Genomic DNA, 24,862 nt, shown 5'->3' with positions numbered 1-24,862 from the left:
CTGGGCCACTCCAGAAGGCGTATTCTGTGCTGTTGCAGCCATTGTTTTGTTGAACTACTTGTATGCTTTGGGTCATTGTCCTGTTGCATCACCCATCCTCTGCGGAGCTTCAGTTCGCGGACAGATGGTCGTACGTTTTCCTGCAAAATGTCTTGATAAACTCTGGAATTCATTTTCCCATCAATGACAACAATCCGTCCAGGCCCTGAGGCAGCAAAGCAGCCCCAAACCATGATGCTCCCTCCGCCATGTTTTACAGTGGGGATGAGGTTTTGATGTTGGTGTGCTGTGCCTTTTTTTCTCCACACATAGTGTTGTGTGTTCTTCCCAAACAACTCAATCTTGGTTTCATCTGTCCACAGTATATTTTGCCAGTAGTGCTGTGGAACATCCAGGTGCTCTTTTGCAAACTTGAAATGTGCTGCAATATTCTTTTTGGACAGCAATGGCTTCCTCCGTGGTGTCCTCCCATGTACTCCATTCTTGTTTAATGTTTTCCTTATTGTAGATGTGTCAACAAAAATGTTAGCATGTGCCAGAGATGTCTGTAGGTCTTTAGCTGACACTCTGGGATTCTTCTTTACCTCCTGCAGAATTCTGCGCTGTGCTCTTGCAGTCATTTTTACAGGACGACCACGCCTAGGGAGAGTAGCAACAGTGCTAAACTTTCTCCATTTGTAGACAGTCTGTCTTACCGTGGACACATGAAGATCAAGGCTTTTGGAGATACTTTTGTAACCCTTTCCAGCTTCATGCAAGTCAACAATTCTTGATCGTAGGTCTTCTGAGAGCTCTTTTCTGCGAGGCATGGTTCACATCAGACACCGCTTCTTGAAACCAGTAAACCCAAAACAGGTGTGTGTCTTTTAAGGGCAGGACAGCTGTCAGCAACACATCCAATATCATCACACTGATTGGAGTCAAGGTTGGCTCACTCCTGGCTCCAATTAGCTCTGGGAGAAGTCATTAAGCTAGGGCCTCACATACTTTTTCCTCCCTGCACTGTGAATGTTTACATGTTATGTGCAATTAAACCATGGCAACATCTAATGTTAGTGTAGTATTATGTTCAGCAGACTGTGTTCTTCTATTGTTGTGACTTAGATGACGTTCAGAGCACATTTTATGCCCAATTCATGCAAAACTCCACGTAATCCCAAGGGGTTCACATACTTTTTCTTGCAACTGTGTATATATATATATATATATATATATACACACACACATTTTCCTTTTGAGAAAAACCCTAGTGATTTGTTGCTTATTCTTTAAAAGGCAGATGTACCATGAGGTTGATTTACCAAAACTGGCGAGTGAAAAATCTGATGCAGCTCTGCTCTTCCAGGCTTTTTGCAAAATTTTAATTGAATTAGCTGTAGTTAGAAGGTGATTGGCTACCATGCATCCGGTTTTAGTTAAGCAACCCCAATATGTTTTTCCTACATTGTCCAAACAAAGGCTGGGGTGGGTTTTGGACCAGGCTGTAGGGCATACCTCAAGTGGGCCAGAACCTGGCTGAGATATCTGGCAGGGTGGCTGCATCACAGCATTAAAAAACACTTGATGATAATGTCCACATAAATGTGTTTCAGCTAAATGCGATCAGCTAAAAGATAACCCTTTATCTCTTAATAACTATTTCATGTAAAAAGAAAAGATACAACCACAAACACGTCTACACTGATTCCATAGGATCCTGTATTATATTCAAGGACCAAAGGATTATTGTTCACATAACATCCATTTTTATGGCTCTAAGTCTGGTGTCTCATACTATGCTCACTGCAATCATTTAATGTTTTCATTTAAAATTATGAATTTAGCATTATGATTAGTGTACCAATAATTTGATGGGATGATTACAGAAAAAAATGTATAGGGCCATTCTGATTGTGTTCTAAGGGCTACTGTTCAATATTTCTCTACTTACATCAAAGTATATAGTCAAAGTTGTTTTAGAAGATGACATATCTGGAGAGCTCAAAACTGCCTGTGAATAGTTATGAGGTTGCCTAAAGTCAATCGTAATACTGTGAGAGTTTATACACTAAGCTACATAGGATCTATAACTTACCTTTATTCATTAATCACTTCCCACTCAGCCTGTTGTAAAAAAAATGGCCAAGCTGGAGTACAGTTATCCTGGGTGAAGAATGCTCAAGTAGCTTAATAAGCCAATCAAAAACATTCCCAAACAAACACACTCAAACAGTAAAAAAGAAATTGTTAGTACGCTTTGAGATAAGCAATTGCTGTCTGATAAAGCTTGGAACCCTTGGCTGTCTTACACACAGCTACCATCTGAATAGAGGCGAGCTGACGGTCGGTCGGGCAAGGGGCAGGCTCCTTCTCCTACTTCCCATTTTCCAATCCCCCATTTCTTCCTGTACTCTTTTTCTTACCCCCTTCTTAGTATTCTCTGTATTCAGTTGTACTCAGATGGTCACTTTTTTTCTTTATCAGTTTTGCATTGTATGACATGGTGCTTATACAAGTATTGTTCTTTTAGAAGGGTCATGTACTTAAATCTCTATGGCATCCCGAGTTTCCCGTCTCGGGCCCTTTCTCGCCTCCTTTCCTACCGGAGGGGTAATTGAGTGCTGTATTTGAATTTGGTTACATAGTTACTGTATATATTCATGAGATTTTGATATAAGCCCTACCTTGCTTCCTTGACCCTGGACGAGGTTACAACCATGAATGACAACCAACATCACATCTGACTCTGAAGAGCATTATGCTTGATTTGGCTCTTTATTGAAGGGCATTTTGTTTTTGCGTTCTTCTACTTTATTGTATACCTGTACACTTTGCTACTGGAAAGTATTGTTGTATTTTCCTCTTCGTGACAAAAACAATAAAAAACTATTGAAAAAGAAAGGTGTAAGTATCTTCATGCATTTCCAAGATTTTAAAAGGAGTTTATTTAAGGCGGTATTAAATCCAAAAGCACACATTTATTAAATTTCAGTTTATCGATTCTTAGATGTGGTGGCTGCATGCGTTTTCTTTTTTAGGCTCTTTCTTTTATCTTCACCTGGTGATCTAGCCAGTAAGACTGTTGATTTTCAAAATAGCAAGTTCTCTTGCAGATTTATCAGTTTACAGAGATGAGACAAACCGTTTAACACTGACGGGGGGGGGGGCTTACAATGATCAGCTTTTATTTGTGGAAAAACTTGATCTCAAAAGGAAAAAAAAAACTGTTGCTGGTTATAAAGTAGTAGCTGGAGTATGGCTTCAATTTGTTAGTGTATCTAACTCTTAGTACATCTAACACTCCCCTCCCCCCAGAGTGACAATGCTGCTATCCAAAGGTGCCCCCATTGCTCCTTCATCCAGAGTGGGGGCACTCTGATGCAATAGTACTGTTTTCTGCATTTTGTGTGCGTTTCCCACACCGCATTCAAAACACACTGCAGTTGCGATCTGCAGCGGGTGTCAGTAATACGGTAACAACACCCCAAACACAGGTCACAAATGCAGTACGTTTTCCCGCCTTGGGTCATATTGTAAAAAAGTCCCATATGATCTGGTTGCACTGCGTTTCCAAAAATAGTGCATGCACTACTTTGGATGGGGTGCAGTACCAGCCCATTCAAAATGAATTCACTGAAATTGCACCATACAGAACTACATGTGAATTGCACATGAATGCACAGCATGTTCTTGTGTGATTCTTAGTATGAGCTGGTCCTTAGAGGATGCTGTCAATAGGCATACACATTTTAAGGGGTACCTAAAATACTAATAAATAGCAGCAGGGGTAATCAGAAGAGGCATGCTGTCCCTTCTGCGGCCATAACCAACACAGCTCAGAAACGTTATGTAAGAGCTTGTCTTCTCTCTCTCCAGCCCCGCATAGTTATACTGACCCGTAAAAATAATGTGTGGGAGGAAGGCAAGCTTTGGCACTACAAGGGGGCCCTAAAATCTGCTGCAGGTATAAGCATGTGCAACTCTAACTGGAACAATGTTAAAATGTCATCTTGGGTAGTTGTTATGCAATCAATACAACACGACTTATTAAAAAGAACTTGATGTATTCATGTGAAAAAGTTCCTGTGTATAAGTATACTTGCCTATATAACATCAGTTTTATAATATACAATTGGATTAGGCAACCATTTATGCACTCACTCCTGCAATTCAAACAATTATCATCTTAGTGATATGTCAAAACACAGGGAAATCCAAAATTACCTAAATTTCAAAGTCCGCATGAAACAGACAATATTACAGAATAGATATGAATATAAATGTTTTTCCTGTAACTAAAAGTTAGAAAACAGTAACATGTCTGAACAAAGCAGATTAAACATATAGAATTAGCTGTGGGCATATTAACATGTCTCCAGCTTGTATATGTCCCATTTCCTTAGTAACCTACATAAAAGAATACTTTGCTTATCCTGAAAAACATATCCATTTAAATAGTAACGATTCCTGGACTCTACAGCTGCAAAATTCTTCCCTTGTATTCTTTGGTACCAGGCAGCTCCAGGAGGGAGCATAACATCCAAACAGCCATCTAGTTAGGACAGGGTTACAATAAAATGTACTGATGGAAATTTGCTTTGTTCTTTATCTTCTGCCACTGGCTATTGTACACAGATTTCTATTCTTTTTGTTCAGAAATAGATGGAGGCTTCAGGGACCCATTTAAAAACAGATGGAGTTAAAAAAACCATCCCCACCACAGAATTTGATTGTAGCATCATCCAATCACATGAAACTGCAAAACAAAGCATAGATGGGTTTAAGACTGACAGTGAATATCAACTTTACATTTCTGGTAAAATTATATATCATCTGTATGAAGACATCCCCATAGCAGTTATATGTAACAATTCAAACAGAGCATTGGAGTCAACTTTTCCTCAATAAAAATATAGTAGTCCAATCACTGATCATCTTCTGAAAATTCTAACTGCCTGGTTGTTATGCTAAATCTACAGTATTTTTTGATTCACTGGCCCAGGGCAAATATACAGATTAAGAAAGCTGGAGAAAAGTCAGAAGCCCTTTTTCCATAGTTGTTCTGTGCTAGTTAGTAACGTATTTTTCGCTCCATAAGACCCACTTTTTTCTCCCCAAAAAATGGGGGAAAATGTCTGTGCGTCTTATGGAGCGAATATGGAGCGCTCAGCCCGGTATTCCCGCCGCCGCCGTGTTAGAATAACGGGCCGGCCCGCTCAGTTCTTCTGTGCAGCAGAACCTGCTCCTTGGTCTTACCTGTTCCTCAGTCCAGCGGTGTCCTCACCATCTTCTCTCCCTGGCACCGGCATCTTTAGTGTGGGCACCCGGCTATGACAGCTCGCAGCTTCACAGCCGGGTGCCCACTGCGCATGCGTGAGAAGTGCTGCACTTTGTGAATGGTCTGGCAGTCTTCTGAGACCTGTCATGTGTCCCAGAAGATGGGGAGGGAGAACAACTCCGTGGAAGTGGGAGCGGGTATGCAAATTTGACAGCCCCACCCCCTTTCTGCTCCCCAAAGGTCCACAGTCTCTGGTCATCTCTTGTACTGTGTCCGCAGTCTCTGGTCATCCCCTGTACTGTGTCCGCAGTCTCTGGTCATCTCCTGTACTGTGTCCGCAGTCTCTGGTCATCCCCTGTACTGTGTCCGCAGTCTCTGGTCATCCCCTGTACTGTGTCCGCAGTCTCTGGTCATCCCCTGTACTGTGTCCGCAGTCTCTGGTCATCCCCTGTACTGTGTCCGCAGTCTCTGGTCATCCCCTGTACTGTGTCCGCAGTCTCTGGTCATCCCCTGTACTGTGTCCGCAGTCTCTGGTCATCCCCTGTACTGTGTCCGCAGTCTCTGGTCATCCCCTGTACTGTGTCCGCAGTCTCTGGTCATCCCCTGTACTGTGTCCGCAGTCTCTGGTCATCCCCTGTACTGTGTCCGCAGTCTCTGGTCATCCCCTGTACTGTGTCCGCAGTCGCTGGTCATCCCCTGTACTGTGTCCGCAGTCTCTGGTCATCCCTGTACTGTGTCCGCAGTCTTTGGTCATCCCCTGTACTGTGTCCGCAGTCTCTGGTCATCCCCTGTACTGTGTCCGCAGTCTCTGGTCATCCCCTGTACTGTGTCCGCAGTCTCTGGTCATCCCCTGTACTGTGTCCGCAGTCTCTGGTCATCCCCTGTACTGTGTCCGCAGTCTCTGGTCATCCCCTGTACTGTGTCCGCAGTCGCTGGTCATCCCCTGTACTGTGTCCGCAATCGCTGGTCATCTCCTGCACTGTGTCCGCAGTCTCTGGTCATCCCCTATACTGTGTCCGCAGTCGCTGGTCATCTCCTGTACTGTGTCCGCAGTCTCTGGTCATCTCCTGTACTGTGTCCGCAGTCTCTGGTCATCCCCTGAACTGTGTCCGCAGTCTCTGGTCATCTCCTGTACTGTGTCCGCAGTCTCTGGTCATCTCCTGTACTGTGTCCGCAGTCTCTGGTCATCTCCTGTACTGTCTGCAGTCTATGGTCATCTCCTGTACTGTGTCCGCAGTCTCTGGTCATTTCCTGTACTACGTCCGCTGTCTCTGGTCATTTCCTGTACTATGTCTGCAGTCCATTGGTTCAGAATATTTTTTTTTCTTGTTTTCCTCTTCTAAAACCTAGGTGTGTCTTATGGAGCGAAAAATACGGTAAGTAGTAAAACAAGAGGCAGATTTGCCAGAGCAACTGAGCACTTGCTTTAGGGCATTGCATTTACAGAGTAAAGATGATGGAAAGACTGCAGTTATAGCTATTACTTAAAATAGTCATCTCTTTTATGGCATAGCTCTGTACAATTATTTCTGTATTTGGTCTTTCCATAGTGTTACAAATTGCACACCAGGATACGTTCACCACTGCAACAGCCTGTCCACAGCTAATCACTGCCAAAGTTCATTCAAAATCCCCAAGATACAAGATATGCAGTCCTTGAAGGTATGCAGGAAAACATAATGCTAAAAACAACAAAATAAGATACAGATGCACTAAACTGCGCATATGTATTTAATAATTAAATTAAGATGCTTTATTTGCATATACATGGAGTCATGAGCACACGGGGTCAAATATTACTTGTGTGACATCTATCAGGGTGGGTTCATGTTATAGCGGACAGCTAATGGAGCGCTTTACTGCTCCAACAGATGTTTGTTCCTGGCTGCAGTAAGGGGCAGTGTGGAGTGTGATTTAGTGCATCACATGGCTCAATTTTTCCATTGTGATACAATGCAGCATGTCTGCATTTTATTGAAGCATGCTGCAGCACAGCCCTGGGCTACATTGCAGTATGAATGGGGCACACAGCAAACAATGGTTTTCTGTGTGTCCTTGCAGTCACATGCAATTTACAATGCAGTAAAACATCTGTCACTGAATACTGTGTGAATTAAGTGAAAAAGAGCAGACAAGGGCGCACTCTCATCGTGCATTACCGTGGTATACCATGTGTTTATTACATAGACAAATGGATGTATACTCACAAACCAACGAAGATAAAAGCAGAATATGTGGTCCGCAATAACAGTCACACAAATGCTGTGTCCTTAATAGGGATGAGCTAATGTGTTTCGGGAGATAAACCCCCTTCTTCAGAGCTAAAAATATATATATTTTTTTTTTTGTGCAACTTTTTGGGTAATATTTGTGTATTTTTTGGGTACCTTTGGTTATATGTCTTTTTTATATATTCATTTGTTTATGGTATTTCTCCATCATTTCTATCATTATTATTTCATCCTTGTCTTTGGGCATTTCATTTTTTTATACCGTGGTATACCACAGTAATGCACGATGAAAGTGCGCCCGTGTCTGCTCTTTTTCACCAGTGTTCAGATTTCCCGATCTTTGAAGGGCAGCACCTCTTCATCTGTCATCCTGAATTTCTTTTAGTCTGCATGAGGATTGGAGTGCTGGATTCGTTTGTTTGTCTTTTGGACTGTGAGAATTAGCCCTCAAGGTAAGTGTTTCTGTTGAAATGGTTTCCCCCTCAGCAAGTACAAAAGACCTTCTGAGCAACCACAGCCCAGGTAATGTCCCAAGCAAGTTATATGTAGTACATAAACCAGTTTTGATAGCTGGTGTACTCCAGTGTGAGCCCACACCACCACTGATGCATTTCAGTACCACCCCCACTCCCTGGGTAACTCTAACAGGTGTACTTACATTGACAGTTGTCATATGTGTAATAGTTTCTCTGTATGCTCAATGGAATCATCTTATTTAATTATTAAACAGATTGTATGATCTGTACAATTTAGTGCTCCTGTATTTTATTTTTTTCCCATATTATATTCATGCATCTCCCCCTTACTTTGATATCAGAATTTTATATTGATGCATAGTTTTACTTTGTAGACAGCAATATTTACTGATCTCTACGAATGGATTTGCAACACAGTAAAACAAGACACTTACGTTTTGCGATCCTTCTTTAAACTGGTGTTGGCCACGGTTCCAAACGCCTGTCCTTGCAAGAGCTCTGCAGCAGCTTTCCGTTTACTGAAAGCATTTATTTCTTCCTGTAAATCTTTCCTTTTCTCTTCAAGACTTGCTCTTTCATCCTGATGAAGCCTCTTCAGCTGTTCAAATCTGTTCTGAAGCTGTACATACATATACATCATAAACAGATGTGAAAAAGAAGGCCTTCAGTCTGAGAATAACTATTCTACCGATAATGATACAGATTAAAAAGTTACTGTTTTAAATGAAAATCCCACATTATAATACAGTAATATCTCGGTTTATGAATTTAATTCGTTCTGCAGGACTTTTCGTATAGCAAAAAATTTGTAAACTTAAACACCGTTTCCCATAGGAATGCATTGAAAACCAATTAATCCATTCAGGAGGTCAGAAAAAATAAACGCTACTAAAATACCACATGAGTTATTTTATAAAGTCATGCAGTATTTTAGTAGTGACAATCATATGTTAAGGTTTCAGCTGTCAGCAGGGTTCCCCACTGACAGCTGAATGTAAAAGAATTACTGTCAATTAAAAAACGGAGTGGGGTTCCCCCTCCTATCCATACCAAGCCCTTTGGGTCTGGTATGGATTTTGAGGGGAACTCCCACACCAAAATTAAAAAAAAAAAAAAAAAAAATGGTGTGCCCCCCCAAAATCCATATCAGACCCTTACCCGAGCATGCAGCCCGGCAGGTCAGGAAAGGGGGGGTGGGGGAAATGAGCAAGCGCCCCCTCCTGAACTATACCAGGCCACATGCCCTCAACACATGCCCCCAAAGCACCTTGTCGCCATGTTGATGGGGACAAGGACCTCTTCCCCACAACCCTGGCTTGGGGTCTGCGGGCAGGGGGCTTATCGGAATCTAGAAGCCCCCTTTAACAAAGGGGCCCCCAGTTCCCCCCCCCCCATGTGAGTGAGTATGGGGTACATGGTATCACTACTCATTCACAAAAAAACAAAAAGTGTAGTATGAAAAAAAGACAGGACACGGTCTTTGAAAAGTCCTTTATTAAAAGAAAAAACTAAAAGCGTGTCCCCCGCAGTAGATCCAACGTCAATCACGATGCCCACCGCCGACTTGCAAAATTAGAAAAAAAAGAGTTCTGTTCCCGAGGATCGCTGCCAGCCCTCTGCCTCTGAGCTTGCTTGACAGTTCTTAAATATGTAAGAGGCGGGGCCACCTGGGGACATCACCCGAGTGACCCCGCTCCATGTGGCATCATTGATGTCACATGGGATCACATGCGTTATTACCTGGATTCCTTCTTGACGCCAATAGAATAACCCTTTAAGTGCATCTCACCACGAATGAAATTGCAGGGGATGCCTAAAATCTGACTTGTATCTTAGTGCAGACTTCTGGGAAAATTAGTGAGCCAATCACACAAGCAGGAAATGACATTTCTGGGGGAATTCTGTACACCAACTGTGTACACAAGGCAGTCAGGTTGCCATATTGCATTGAATTTTACAGAAAATTACTGTGCTGCTAATTGAAAAGGAAAGGAATAACAAATTAAAATAGGGCTGGTATCAATATTGTATATGATAAACATATATATTTTTTTTATTTGCATTTTTCCCCATGAAAGTGGAGTTAACCTTTAAGGATCTAGTATAGTATATGTAAATCCTGCGTTTTCTGATTGTATAGAGAATGCGTACATTTAGAATGTCAGGCAATCTCAGATTTGTCTTCAGGATGTATGGAGAACTAGTATGCAATAGTGATTGCTATTAACCACTTGCTCTCCAGAGGATTTACCTCCTTTCCTGATCAGGCCATTTTCTGAGATACAGCTCTGCGTTATTTTCACTGAAAATTGCGCGGTCACGCAATGCTGTACATAAGTGAAATTTATGTCATTTTTTCCCCACAAATAGACCTTTTTTATGCTATTTGATCACCTCTGCATTTTTTATTTTTGCGCTATAAACCAAAAAGATCTGGCCATTTTGAAAACAAAAAACAATATTTTAGCCTTTTTGATATAAAACACATCCTATTAAAAAATTATAAAAAATCTAATTTCTTCAAGATGGCTACGTAATCATGTTTACTGTCCTCCATGCCAAGTTCTGTGTGTCTGGGAAAGAGTGAAAATGCCATGATAATTTGGTTGACTTTTCTGTACCCTTCTCTGTTACTTTAGGGGCATCAAGGCATTTCTCATCTGGCACAACTGTCTTCAATCAGAATAAAAGGAAGCTAGTACCAGTGAATAATGCCGACTGTGTTCAAACACAGGAATAAAAGGGTTGTATGGAGGAAAACAAACTGTAATGTGGTTATATGTGCAGTTGGTGATGCCCTTTACCAAAGGCAGGCACTCCAGCTATTGTGCAACTACAAGTCCAAGGAGGCATTCTAATACTTTGACAGCCAAAGGCATGTTTCCCTGGAGCAATGATATGATGGGATTCATAGTTTCACCATAATTGGAGTGCTAAGATTGTTTAACCCTGCTCTATACTGACATGTACGGTTGAGCCTTCTTTAGCCCAGATCCTAACTCCCCAGAAAAGTACTTTGGAGTAGTAAGTAAAGCAATGGAAGTAATAAAAGTACCTCCCGCTCTGCTTCTTTCAGCACAGTCTCTTTCTCTCGGACTCTCTGAACAAAGGTCTGTCTCATCTCTTCCTCCTTCCTGTGGAGTTCCTCAAAGAATTCATGCCGCTTTGCTTCATACGTCTCCTGCAGACTGAAGGCAAATAACACAATTGTTTGATTTCTTATAGCCAAGAATACATAAACGCAATCTTATTTTCAATCTGCTAAACTTTCATTGTACCAAATGATGCTCTGTCTATATACATAAGTATAATGGAACGATAGTTAGCAGACACTATACAGTAGTTTACAAATTTTTTGTTAGAACCAGATGCAGAGAAAATGTAACTCCAGCATGCATGCAAATTCCACAATGAAATGTATTTAAATGAAATGTAATTCAACAACACATGCCACCTTGGTTGTTGTGCACCACCAGACTATGTCTGGCCTGAGTATTTTAGCTGCAAAATTTGGGGACAACAAGTTTTTTTCCAAGTCTACATCCACTTTCCAATCCTGAGCTATCTGCATGATAGCATCCTATGATCTTGTTTGGTATGTATATACATTTATAAAATGCAATAAATTGTTTGGATTTGCCCTTTGTAACATTCATCAGCCATCTTTATAAATCCTAGTGAATGCTGCCAGCAAATGGTGGTGAATCCTATATTGTGGGTTCAATAGGCAATGGAACACAAAATCATATGAATAATTGTTACAATTTAATACATTTTATTATCTCATTTAAAGCTGAACTCCAGTAGAAGGAAAAAATGTTCCCCTGCAGTGGATCTGCCCCAGCACTACAAGGGTTAAATGCGCATTTAGGTCTAGGGGGGCACAAAAAGAAAAAAAAAAAAAAAGTTTGACTTGCCTATAAATTTCCTTATCTAGAGTATGCCACAGGATGCAGCAACGTATTCATACACCATAGATTATAGACTGGTACCTTCAGGTGATTTTACTCTTGCAAACTTTTAGATGCCTCCACTAGAACCCTACTCCGTGAGTCATAAGTTTTGTAGCAGGCAATGCAGAGTAAACACAGAGTTTGGGAGGGTGGCCTGTGTTCTTTGACTGTACTCCAAGATATAGAGTTTACAGGTAAGTCAAAGTTCCTATTTTATTAATTGTACAGTACAGGACACAGCCAACTTATTCTTACACCATGGGACACCCTGAAGCAATGAATACAAGGGTTGGTAGCAACTATCAATTGGAACTGTGCCAACAGGCCCAAAAAAAACAAGGTTCAAGGACCCAGGTTCAGAGTGCTGCTGCAAGAACCCTGTGACCAAAAACTGCATTCACACAAGATTGGACATTCACTTGGTAAAACCTTGAGAAAGCATGAACAGAATACCAGGTGGGTGGGCTTACACAGTTGGGCAACAGCTTGCTACAAGGAGGGCCTAACATGAGAAACACCTTGAATAAAAGTTTTCACAAGGGATTTCACAAGGGATTTTTTCAAATTAAAGCTGACAGTCTGCAGTTAAAGCACATCTTGTTCGTTTCATTTCAAATCCATTGTGGTGGTGTATAGAGCCAAAAATGTTAGAATTGTGTCGATGTCCTAATATTTATGGACCTGACTGTATATATCTCTATCTATCTCTTCCGCTTGCAAGAACATAATGTGCTAACATGCATTGCATACTAGCATATTATGAAAAGACTTACCTTAAAGCAAAGCCATCTAGTAACACACTGTCACTGTCCATCTTTATCCGGTCTTCCTTTCAGGTTTGCAGGCTACAGCCATTTGCTTGTCCAAGCCACGATGACAGCACTCCCGCACATGTGAGTGATGTCACCGGCTGCAGAAGTAGTGAATATCTCCTAAACGGGCACAATTCCATTTATTATAAGCTTACCTGTAGGTACAATTGAGCAAGCGATGTTTACTACCACTTTAAAGTCAGGGACTGTAAAGCAGGGTGGACTAGAAGGCCTTGAGATAGCAGCTCTGGCTTATTGAGAAGAAGCCAGGGATCGTCTGCTAGCAGTCCAAGTATGTCTGTGTACCAGGTGCTTCTGGGCCAGTTTGTTTCCACTAGAATCACCATTTTTCTCTCTTCCTGTTTTTCGTGGAACAGACAAGGCAGAATTTGCAATGGTGTCACAAATTAACCTGAATTGAGATCAGGAGATAATTAGAGCATCTGAGGCCAAAGCTACAGGATCCTTGGTTCTGGCAGCAAACAAAGTAGCTTGTTATATATGTAGGCTAGGATGTCCACATCTGGAGTCCCCATTTTTTGGCACATCAGACTGAACACATTCGGATGAAGAGACCATTCCCTTTGGTGCAAGCGGTGGTGAATGAGATCATGTGCCTGTCAGTTATCCACTCTGGGAACGTGGCCCTTTGGACTGTATGTTTCTGTCCATGAGAGAATCTTGCTTCTATCAAGGCTACCAGGCTCCTCATGTCCCCCTTGATGGTTGATATATGCCACTATGGTGGCATTTTCTGACTGCACTTGAATTGGGTGTCCCTTTAGAATGCGGTCCATTGCAAAAAAGGGACAACCTAACTGCTCTGAGCTGCAAGATGTTTTGGACCATGTTCCTGACCTGTCAAGGATTGAAAGACTCCTCCCCAGTCTGACAGACTTTCATCTTTTGTAAGAGCTTTCAATTGTAAGGACAGAAAGATTTCCCCACTGTTCGAGTTGGACTGATGATCCAATAGGACAAGGAAGTTCTTGCTTAGTTGGGTAGAGGCATGGATAATTCCAGGGAAAGAGCCTGGTTTTTCATGCCAACAGAATGTTTTGTTAGAGAGTTCTAGATTGGAACTGGGTGAAAGGTACTGCTTCAAAGAAGCCAACCTTTTGATCCAGAACTCTTACTGTGGGGATTCTCTTAAATTTTAGTTGACGAGCATGAGCTCTGGAAGAAAAACATATGCTTCAAATGTATCCAGGATCAGACCTAAATATTCTAGGTGCAGGGAAGGCTCAAGAGCAGATTTTTTTTTAAAATTGATAACCCAGCCAAATGTCTAGGTAGCCTGTCATTTGGATGTGCTGAGTTCTAAGAAGGGAAAACAATGATGTTAGACCGCTGTTCCAAGGTATCCACAAAAAAAAGAGCAGAAGGCAATCACTGTAATTGCTCTAACAGCACAATCCTAAAATACAGGATCATGTTGGCTATTTATTGTCTTAGTCCAGTTAGCAGCAGTGTGACATATGGAATAGCAGGGAGAGTTAGTTGCAGGGCTGGGCCTGCCAGATTAAAGAGAGCTTTTAAGAGCATCTCAGATTTTCTATCAGCAGAATCGTTAAAAGAAGGAACATCCTCAATAGGTACATGAGATGTTTGCTTAGGGCAAAGATGGCAGGATCAGCCATAGGAATAGCCCATTTTTTGCATACTCTCTTTTAGAGTTAAGCAGAGATTTTTGGGAGAGTAAACACTTTTTTTGAGTTACAGGAAACTGTACATTTTTGTAGGTCTCTTTGTGCCCAAAGGGGTATGACAAGATGGAGGAGTCTTACTCTGCACAATGCTAAGGCTTTTGCAGAAAGAGGCAATGAGCTTTTCATTTTAGCATGCATGTTTCATGAAGTTTTTTCAATATAGTGACAATATGAGGGATAGAAATCTTTTAAAGCTACATCCAACACTGCCTCAAGATTCTCTTCATTCTCTTCTGATTCTGCGCCCTCTAGGACCGACATATCAGGGTCCGACACCAGTAAAGAAACTGCAGTAGGATTAGAGGTGGGGCGTTTCTGAGCCCTGGAAAAAAATGGCTGTATTAAGGATGTAATCTGTCAAGGAAATTGTGACATAGAAGAAGAAAATTTGGCTTTTGTCAAGAAGGGCACTATTTGTGTGCCTGAAAATAAAGCTAGAATCAAATGCAGAGACTGGTGTTAAAACCAGTTCTTGCTCTAGTGCAAGGAACGTATCATCACTCTGAGGCTAAATGACATGTGGTTCTTCAGAAGAGCGAAAGTTCACCTGCTGTTCTGAATTGGCTCCCTTTTGCTTGATCTCTGCCATACGTACAAGTGAGTGTATTCCCCTTTGGTGTACTAACAAAGTAGAGTAGGAGATAGAATAAGCATGTCCAGAACATTAACCCAGCTTTAGACTGTCCTGCAAGGAATCCTTGTGGCAAAAGGGTGGGAGCAAGCTCCTGAGTACCTTAGAGGCTCTACACAAAGGTAATAAAGAGTGCAGTCAGTGGTGTCCTGTAACATCCGGTCATCCAATCGAAAGTTAACTCTGAGTGGTTGAATTTTAGGGCCAATTTTGGAAAATGTATACTGTGATGTGAAATTCCAAACATAGCCCCTTTTGCAACATAAGAGAGATACAAGGCGACCCTGGCATACCTGTCCATGACACTAGACCGCACAAAGTTCAGGCTTCACATGTCAAACCCCAAAAGGGGCCTACAGGAACTGGGTATCATAGTAATGGAACATGGCCCTGGATCTGTATAGCACTCTGTGGATAACTCAACTTGTTGCACGAAGTGCCAAGGTGAGCGCTCCACACAGGATCCAGTGCCTGTAGGCATCAGAAGACACCAAGGTTTATTGAAGAACTCCAAGAAAGAAAAAAAAAAATAAATTAGTGAAGCCAATTTTTCTGTGAGGGAGAAGAGATAGGGTTATAGGGGAGGCATGACAAGGGGGGGGGGGGGGTATGTCATCAAAAGCTGGTCAGTGTCCAATCACCTGAAGGTACAAGCCTATAATTCATAGTGTATAAAGAAGTTGCCGGTGTCCTCTACTGTATGATTATTATAGCAATTTTACTTATCCAACCCACAACTCCCACAGGCTACCTCCAGGCTGTAAGACCAGTCCCACTGCTCCACTATGCTCTGGACGTTACAGGTCCTCTGATGTCATCAGATAAATCTGAGAACCTAATTTACTGTGCTTGTGCAACAACTTAAGTGCTTGCTGAATTCCATACAATTTTTTGGAATGGATAACATTCTGTATCTGAAAGATATTTTCTTTCAGATTAGTGTTAAGCAGTTAGAAGATATACACATACTGTTTACAAAAATAATTGTTTTGGCTATGGGCAACACTATTATGTTTTTTACCTACAGCAGTTATGCATTAGTTAAACTATGCAACCACCAAGAGCACTGTCCTATAAAAGCCCAAAGACCTAATACGCTTGGTTTACTGAAGGCAAAGAGTCTGTTCACTTTACAAGAGAATTTTTCCCTAGCTTAATAATTGGGGTGAACTCTGCTGACTCCCATCAACCAATCATGCAAGCAAAAATACGGTGATTTTTTTTGTCTATTTTTCCTTGCACGTGATTGAGTTTTCTTTGCAATATGAATTTAACCGGGAAACATTTCCTTGCAAAGTGAACAGCCTATTTGCCTTTAGTAATATCAAGAGCAATATGGAGAAAGAAAACGCAGAAATAAAAAAGAAATAGCTGCATTCAGCAAATTACATTAGCACAATGATTTACTGAACCAAATTATTGATACCAATAGTTATTATTGAATTAAATGGTCTCTATCTAATGTGATCAATGTTATTAAATATTGAACAATTATAAAACAAACAGATGGTCCCAAACTAGGCTGCACTAATAACTAAACACTAGATGGCAGCAAACACATGCTAAAGTAAGTACTGTATCTGGATTCTGAAAGTCTGTCTCAGAATTCAAAGGACACAAGGACAACAGTGATGAAATATGTGAGAGCCTAATTTCTTGTTTGTGCTGGAAATCCCCCATAAAAACAAATACAAATGAAACAGAGTTTACAATATCAATGAGTTAATAAATTTACTAAGACTGGAGCAGACAGAACAGCACAGTAGCTAATGGTTAGCATTTCCACCTGGCAGTACTAGGGTTGTCGGTTCGAATCCCAACCATGGCACCACCTGCCTGGAGTTTGCATGTTCTCCCTGTGCCTGCGTGGGTTCCTCCGGGTACTCCAGTTTCCTCCCACACTCCAAAGACATGCTGAAAGGTTAATTAGCCCCTGTCTAAATTGGCCCTAGTATGTGTATGTATGAATGTGAGTTAGGGACCTTTATACCCCTTGAGGGTTAAGGACTGATGTGAATGTACAATATATATGTAAAGCGCTGCGTAAAATGACGGCATTATATAAGTACCTGTAATAAAATAAAATAAATCTGGAGCAGCTGTGCATAGTAACCAGCTTCTAGCTTTCATTTTCAAAGCATTACACAGATCCCGACTTTAAAATCAAAATTAAATTTCAAAGTCGGATGTCATGCTGATTTGAGGTGAGATTTGCAAAACATCTGACAGCTCTCTATGCAAATCGCACCAAAAGAAGTGCATGCACTACTTTAGAGATCAGTGTGACCAAATCCGAATCGCAATGATATGACCACTCTAATAGCGGACAATAGGGTGCGACTTGGCATAGGATTTGCAAGTCGCATGGCATGAAAATTGCATGCCAAGTCGCACCCAGTGTGACCGGGGACTTAGGGACCTTAAATTGTAAGCTCCTTGAGGGCAGGGACTGATGTGAATGTATAATATACTCCTATATAGCGCCATCAATTTATGCAGCGCTTTACGAGTACCTGTAATAAATAAAGGAAAGTGGAGGTAAATAAAAACCTCTTCTATATTGGAGTAAATGTGCATGGGAGTCAGTCATTCCATCACTGCCAGAGTATGATGGGAAAGTACGCGGAGCTGCAAATTCGCAGCCCAGTGCACATTCAATAGAAGACTGTGAGCAGGCAGGTAAGTGTGTGTTATTGAGAAGAGGCATAGCATGCTTCTTCTGAAATAAACAGCTGCCTGTCTTTTACAAGTTAGGCTTAGTTCCATTATAACACACAGACAGTGGACTATACATAAAAGCCAGGGAAAATACACTTTGATATATAGCATGTGACTCATGGGGATGATTTAATAAAGACAAATAGGCTGTTCACTTTGCATGGGAATTTTCCCTTACCCTAGTGAAAGTAGTAAAATTTCACTTTACAAAGAATACCCAATCAAGTGCAAGGAAAATACAGAAACAATATTTTTCTTGTAAATGGCTGGACGATGGAAGCCAGCATTTTACTAGACAAAACACCCTTCACCAGTCTGAAAAATCTCCAGACATCTCAGGTGAATTATACTTGCTTTTTCCAGAAAAATAGGACCTTTGTTTATTCATATATTATTAGAGTGTATGTCCCGTTTTCTTTTCTATATTATATCACTGGCACAAAATAGTAATAATAAAAAAATGTAAAAACTTTAGTTTATTTAATGCCATTACTATGATCCACCACCTGACATGCATGAAGATACCACATATGTGTACATTATCTGATGTTTCCACTTACAGTAGTGGCAAGAAACAGCAGTGCACTTTTTGCCATTTTGTCTACCTAAACACACTGACACTAAATAGAACACCTTTTTAGATCTAAAACACACTGACACTAATCTAGAACCTATTCAGTTAATAACCGAATCTTCTGTTTTTCCCCATCAGTTCATCCCTCACAGTTGTTACCTTTTGTTCCACCAGCCCCTCCCTATTAGATTGGAAGCTCTCAGGAGCAGGGCCAGCCTAACCCTCTTGTATTGTATTGTATCGTTGCTGTATTGCCTCCCTTGATATTGTGCTGAGTAGGGATGGGCTTGATGTTCGAGTTGAACACAAGTTCGACTGGAACATTGGCCATTCGTGTGTTCTCCAAGCACACGAACTAGAAGGATGTTCGGCAGGCTGTTCGCCCGCCGCACCCTACAATGCACTGTGCTCTCGCAGTGCATTATGAATGGCCAAAGCAATGCACCTGACCACAGGTAAGGTTCAGTGCTTTGGCCAATTACAGCACAACTAGGCAAAGCTAGCAGTGTTGTCACTGCTAGCTCCGCCAAATTGTTTACCTCTGACCGGCAAATGTCAGATTATGGCGAGTGCTTGGCTGGTGCAGACGAGTTGGCGGTTTTTTTTTTTAATTTGTATTTTGGCATTGTCGTGACAATGCTGGACGCCAGGATTAACGATGGATTACAACAACAGAACCATTTTTTGGCTTTTTTTAAAAAAAATATTTATTAAAAGGACTTGTCGAAAACGGTTTTGTTTTTTGTTCAATAAAATAATTTTTCAAAGAATTCTGCCATCTATTTTTTTTACTGAATTTAACCCCTTACCCATTCACAAAGGGGAGGGGGAAGCATCAGGATGCCCCCTTATTTATTGCTAATGAGCTCCCTTGCCTGCACACCTCCCACAACCACCAGGCCAGGATTGTGGGAAAGAGGCCCTTGTCCCCATTGTCATGGGGACACTGTCCCCATGCCGAGGGTACATGGCCTAGTAAGCTGCAGGGAGTTTGGGAGCACTCATTAATCCCCTACTTTCCTGCCCTGCTAGGCCTGTGCTTGGATTAAGGGTCTGGTAGGAATTTAGGGGGGATCCCATGCTTTTTCCTCTCATTTTATGGGGGTAGGGATCCCCTTAAAAGTCTTACCAGGCCTAAAAGGGCCCAGCATGGCCTTTGGGGGGAACCCCCACGCACTTTTTCCTTCCAATTTTAGGAGGTGGGGTTCCCATAAAGGGCCTGGTGGGGCTTTTAGGGGGAACCCAACGCACTTTTTTTATTATTGTTTACTGTGGGGTATCTGTTTTGTTTTTTTTTTCTTTTTTATAAAAATGTAATTTAAAAAAAAAAAAGTCAGTCCTGCTGCAGCAGGTTCTATACATTGTACAGATGTTTAACTTTGCAGATAGTTTGAGGGTACCCCCCAGGCATTATATTTCATTTTTTTTTTTTTACTTTAAGCAATGAAAAATGACTGCCCCTTTAAAACTAGTACCTTTTGAAAAAAATTTCACTGATTCATGTCCCTCAGGGCAGTACCCGAGTCCCCATACCCCTTTTATGCCCAATAACTTGCATATAAGCCTTCAAAATTGGCACTTTTGAATTTACAAGTTCAAGTCCCCTAGACTTGCATTAAGTTCGAAGTTTGCAGTTAAACATTCATTAGGTTTGAATGTTCGACCTCGAACCCACCGAGTGTTCGGCCCATCACTAGTGCTGAGCAAACTTTATAAATCCTGTATAATAAAATAATAATAATAGATCAAGCCCTGATCTAACTTTTTTGTCTTTTTTCTTTTCACAGACTTCTCTAATGATTGATTATCACAATGATCATGTGATCAGGAGCTGGTCTTAACAGCTCAGTCGTTACTGAGACCAGGGGAAGTTGCATGACTGAGCATGCTCCCAGCACGACCACATTCCCCATATATACAGTGGGGATCGAAAGTTTGGGCACCCCAGCTAAATATTTGTATTAATGTGCATAAAGAAGCCAAGGAAAGATGGAAAAATCTCCAAAAGGCATCAAATTACAGATTAGACATTCTTATAATATGTCAACAAAAGTTAGATTTTATTTCCATCATTTACACTTTCAAAATAACAGAAAAGAAAAAAATGGCGTCTGCAAAAGTTTGGGCACCCTGCAGAGTTAATATCTTGTACTGCCCCCTTTGGCAAGTATCACAGCTTGTAAACGCTTTTTGTAGCCAGCCAAGAGTCTTTCAATTCTTGTTTGAGGTATCTTTGCCCATTCTTCCTTACAAAAGTCTTCCAGTTCTTTGAGATTTCTGGGCTGTCTGTCACGCACTGCTCTTTTAAGGTCTATCCATAGACTTTCAATTATGTTGAGGTCAGGAGATTGTGAAGGCCATGGCAAAACCTTCAGTTTACGCCTCTTGATGTAATCCCCCGTGGATTTCGAGGTGTGTTTAGGATCTTTATCCATTTGTAGAAGCCATCCTCTCTTTAACTTCAGCTTTTTCACAGATGGCATCAAGTTACCATCCAAAATTTGTTGAAATTTTATTGAATCCATTTTTCCTTCTACTTGTGAGATGTTCCCTGTGCCACTGGCTGCAACACAACCCCAAAGCATGATTGATCCAACCCCATGCTTAACAGTTGGACAGAGGTTCTTTTCATTAAATTCTGTGCCCCTTCTTCTCCAAACGTACCTTTGCTCATTCCGGCCAAATAGTCCAACCTCATTGGTCCACAGAACTTGTTTCCAAAATGCATCAGGCTTGTCTATATGTTCATTTGCAAAGTTCAAACGATGATTTTTGTGGTGAGGACATAGAAGAGGTTTTCTTCTGATGACTCTTCCATGAAGACCATATTTGTACAAGCATCTCTTTATAGTGGAATAGTGTACCACAACTCCAGTGTCTGCCAGATCTTTCTGGAGGGATCGTGCAGTCAAACGTGGGTTTTGAATTGTTTTTCTCACAATCCTGCGAGCTGTTCTGTCTGATATATTTCTTGGTCTTCCAGATCTTGCTTTAACTTCCACTGTTCCTGATGACTGCCATTTCTTAATTACATTCCGAACAGAGGATATTGACATCTGAAAATGCTTTGCTATCTTCTTATAGCCTTCTCCAGCTTTGTGAGCTTCAACTATTTTCAGTTTCAGTTTTCTAGACAACTGCTTAGAAGAACCCATGGTGCTGATTGTTGGGGCAAGGTCAGATGAGTCTGGGCATTTAAAACCTTTGAGATTGACATAACCTGGTCTTCCCAGACGATGATTGAGAACAATTCATGACATTGGCAGGTCTCAGCTTTGCAAAGGGGGCAGTGCATGCTATAAATTCTGCAGGGTGCCCAAACTTTTGCAAACGCCATTTTTTTGTTTTCTGTTATTTTGAAAGTGTAAATGATGGAAATAAAATCTAACTTTTGTTGACATATTATAAGAATGTCTAATCTGTAATTTGATGCCTTTTGGAGATTTTTCCATCTTTCCTTGCCTTCTTTATGCACATTAATACAAATTGTTAGCTGGGGTGCCCAAACTTTCGATTCCCACTGTATGTGCCACAACAAAAGGAAGTCCATTTCTGTGACGCCATATATATATTACACGATAGTTAGTAGTGCCGTAGTTTGAGGCCGCCCCTAACAAACCCAGACAGCACACTGAAAATTCCCCTGCAAAGTGAAAATTTCCTTGCAAACTGAACATCTCATTTGTCTTTTGTATATCAAGCCCATAGCCAGACTTGCCAAGGCTAAAATCTCCCATCTCACCTTGGCCTTGTCCAGTCAGGCAGTAAAAACCTATGTGTAGCACAGAGGTAAATGTGTTAAGAGTCTAATACTAATGCCCTGTACACACTATAAGAAAATCGGACGAACGATTGTCCGATTATCAGCGATTGTACGCAGCTGGTCGAAAGCGATGTGCTTTTATGCATGAGAAAAATATTGTACGATAAAGGCATTGCGTACGAACATTGTTGTGTAGCTGTGGAAGTGATGTAATGTACGTGTGACCCTGTAGCCACACCTTTTGGTGCCATATTTTTTATCCCCCATCGACGGATCTTTTGTGACAAATTTTCGGAATAGTCATGGATACCGTATCCAAAGGTTCTGAAAATACTGCAATTGCCATTATGGGTTTTGGAATTCTGGCCATACAGGGGCAACAGAGGAAAAAGACAAAAAGGAGGCTGTGGTGCAAGAAATGGCTACTGAGGCATGACCAGTATTCCCACCTGTCTCTGTTGAGAGAACTGCATGAGAACAATCCAGATGATTTTAGAAATTATTTGCAAATTATTTGCATATGTAATGTTTGTTTTTTGGGGGTGGGTTGAAGACAACTGTTTACTGACAGTAATGGCTGTAATGCTTACAAATATTCAGTGATGTTTATTTTCTTCAGGTTCTTCCGAGTCATAAACAGCTTCAGATTATGCGCGGTCTTTCGTATCCAATTCTTCTTGTACAAAAACAGTACACATTAACCTCCCTAGCGGTCTGATTATGTCAGTATTTCTGTACTCAAAGCGGTACATTTTTCTGCATGGAAATATGTTGTTTTTTTATTGTAGGCCTGTAATTCTTAGGAATAACTCACTGAAATCTGTCCGAACAAGAGTCTAGTAAACATCCCGGGTATGTTAAAATTTGAAACACAAAAACATAAATTATAATATAATAACTATTCATAAAAAATAATATAATAATAAATTTAATTCAATAATATAACCAAACCAAAAACACTGAAATTGGAAAGAGAGTGCCAAATTCGCACATCACTGATCTTAGTCGCAGAATCATTTTCAGTGTCTGATGATGAATTTCCCCACGAATCATTATCACTCAATTCTGCAAGTGGTTCTAATTTACTATCGCTGTTCTCTAGCTGGTCTAAAACCACTTTTGACCTAAAGGGACACTTTTTGGACGCCATGGACATTTCTCAGTTTCCAGGCAGAAAGAACAGTAAAAATGCAGGCAGGGCACAGGACAAAGCACTAGGGACAAAATGTATGTGAAATGGTTTGATACAGTAATGTTTTATTATGTGATTTTAGTGTATTTAGTGAATGTCACTTTTTTAAATTTTTAAATTTCCCGCCGGTTACGTCCCCATACGTCCTGACTTCGCAGGGAACCCGGAAGACAGATGCTGGCATCGGCCGGAGGAGATGGCCGGGGACACTTTAGGGGACACATCGCGGGAGCGAAGGACAAGGTAAGTGCAGAAGGGATCCCGGAGCAACGCTGCAAGGTATTCCCAAGTGTAGCTCGGGGTTACCGCTTGTGGTGCTGAAACTTTACCCCGAGCTACACTCGGGAATACCGCCAGGGAGGTTAAAAGAAAATCATTCCTTCTGTTCCCGAACGACAAAAATTTTAATGTTTGCACCATCGTTAATTTTCATTCGTAAGATCAGAATCAGCTGTTGAAAATGATGTACACACCGTCAGAAAATTGCACGAGATTGCTCGTCGGACCAATACGTTCGTCTGATTTTCTTATAGTGTGTGTGGGGCAATAGCTATGTTAGGAATGCTGCCAGTGTCCCAAAAGTGCAGAGGTCACACCTATTTATCACACTAGTCAAACAAACCTGTAATTAGGACTTGTGAGGATATCAGGGAGATCAGCTGTTCTAAACAAAAAATGAGTCCAGCATACAATGCATAAGATGGCTCTTGTTTCAGTAGTTGGCCAGCATTTGAATTCCTGTAGCCCCAGTCCATTTGACTGGCAGACAGTCCCATATATACATCATTAAACACTGGAACCACCACTGATATGCACACAGCTCCATGTATCTAAATGTGCTAGCTAGACTGCCACTACAGTTGTCTAGACAAGCAGTTGGAGCCTCAACATAACTTGAACAGATGGAAAGATGCTTCGCGATATTAAATGGTAGGCCAAAGACCAGACATTCATTTAATTGCATACAGCCGCCCTCCATTACAGCTGAAGACATTCAAATTCCAATAGAGGAAGTTGTTAGAGAGATATGTATCACAGAACAATTAACAAACATATAGAGCGATGAAGGATGACAACGGCAAGGAAAGTATATATTTACTCTCGGTGGCACGTATCACGGAGATGGAATACAAGTCAGACGGCAGCATTAATTCAGGCCGAAAGAAAAGTAAACAGGATATGGGCCCCCATAAAGCCATCCTGAGAACTTCATTTCACTGCTGTGTAAAACTGCTTAGGAAGCAGATTGCCTTTAAAAAAAGCTGTAACCCATTTCCTAATTCTAACATAATCTATTTCCTGAAACAAAACAAAAAAAGAATAGCCAACAATGCAGCCCAGTCACCACAAAGACAGTAAGTGATATCATTGTAATGTTAAATAACAATGCATAATACCAGTAGCTTATTAAAAACATTAAATATCACAAAGGCAAAACTTGTTTCACACATATTACAGATACACAGAAAAGAGGCCAAAGGGTCCATCCTGAGATTATTCATTTTTGTTGCTTGGGGGTCCAAGTCATAAAAAATTTCCTGAATGA

The 24,862-nt window shown here is 41.1% G+C and overlaps 1 protein-coding gene across 2 annotated transcripts in view; it reads right to left on the bottom strand.

Moving 5' to 3' along the window:
* Window positions 1-2,735: 2,735 nt before the first annotated feature.
* Window positions 2,736-24,862, bottom strand: part of LOC149459338 (septin-10-like) — a 101,411-nt gene continuing 79,284 nt past the window's right edge. For both annotated transcript variants that reach the window (XM_089681229.1, XM_089681230.1), the window contains exons 9-11: window positions 11,020-11,152; window positions 8,399-8,583; window positions 2,736-4,735 (exon numbers count right to left, since the gene is read on the bottom strand). In XM_089681229.1, the coding sequence (XP_089537355.1) occupies window positions 4,726-4,735; window positions 8,399-8,583; window positions 11,020-11,152 (328 nt within the window). In that variant the 3' untranslated portion in view covers window positions 2,736-4,725. The remainder of the gene's footprint in view (window positions 4,736-8,398; window positions 8,584-11,019; window positions 11,153-24,862) is intronic.

Source organism: Staurois parvus, unplaced genomic scaffold (assembly GCF_062004578.1).
Source record: "Staurois parvus isolate SC_StPar_1 unplaced genomic scaffold, SC_StPar_1.0 ptg000262l, whole genome shotgun sequence".
NCBI classification, from domain to species: domain Eukaryota; kingdom Metazoa; phylum Chordata; class Amphibia; order Anura; family Ranidae; genus Staurois; species Staurois parvus.
This window is presented reverse-complemented; position numbering and strand designations above follow the sequence as displayed.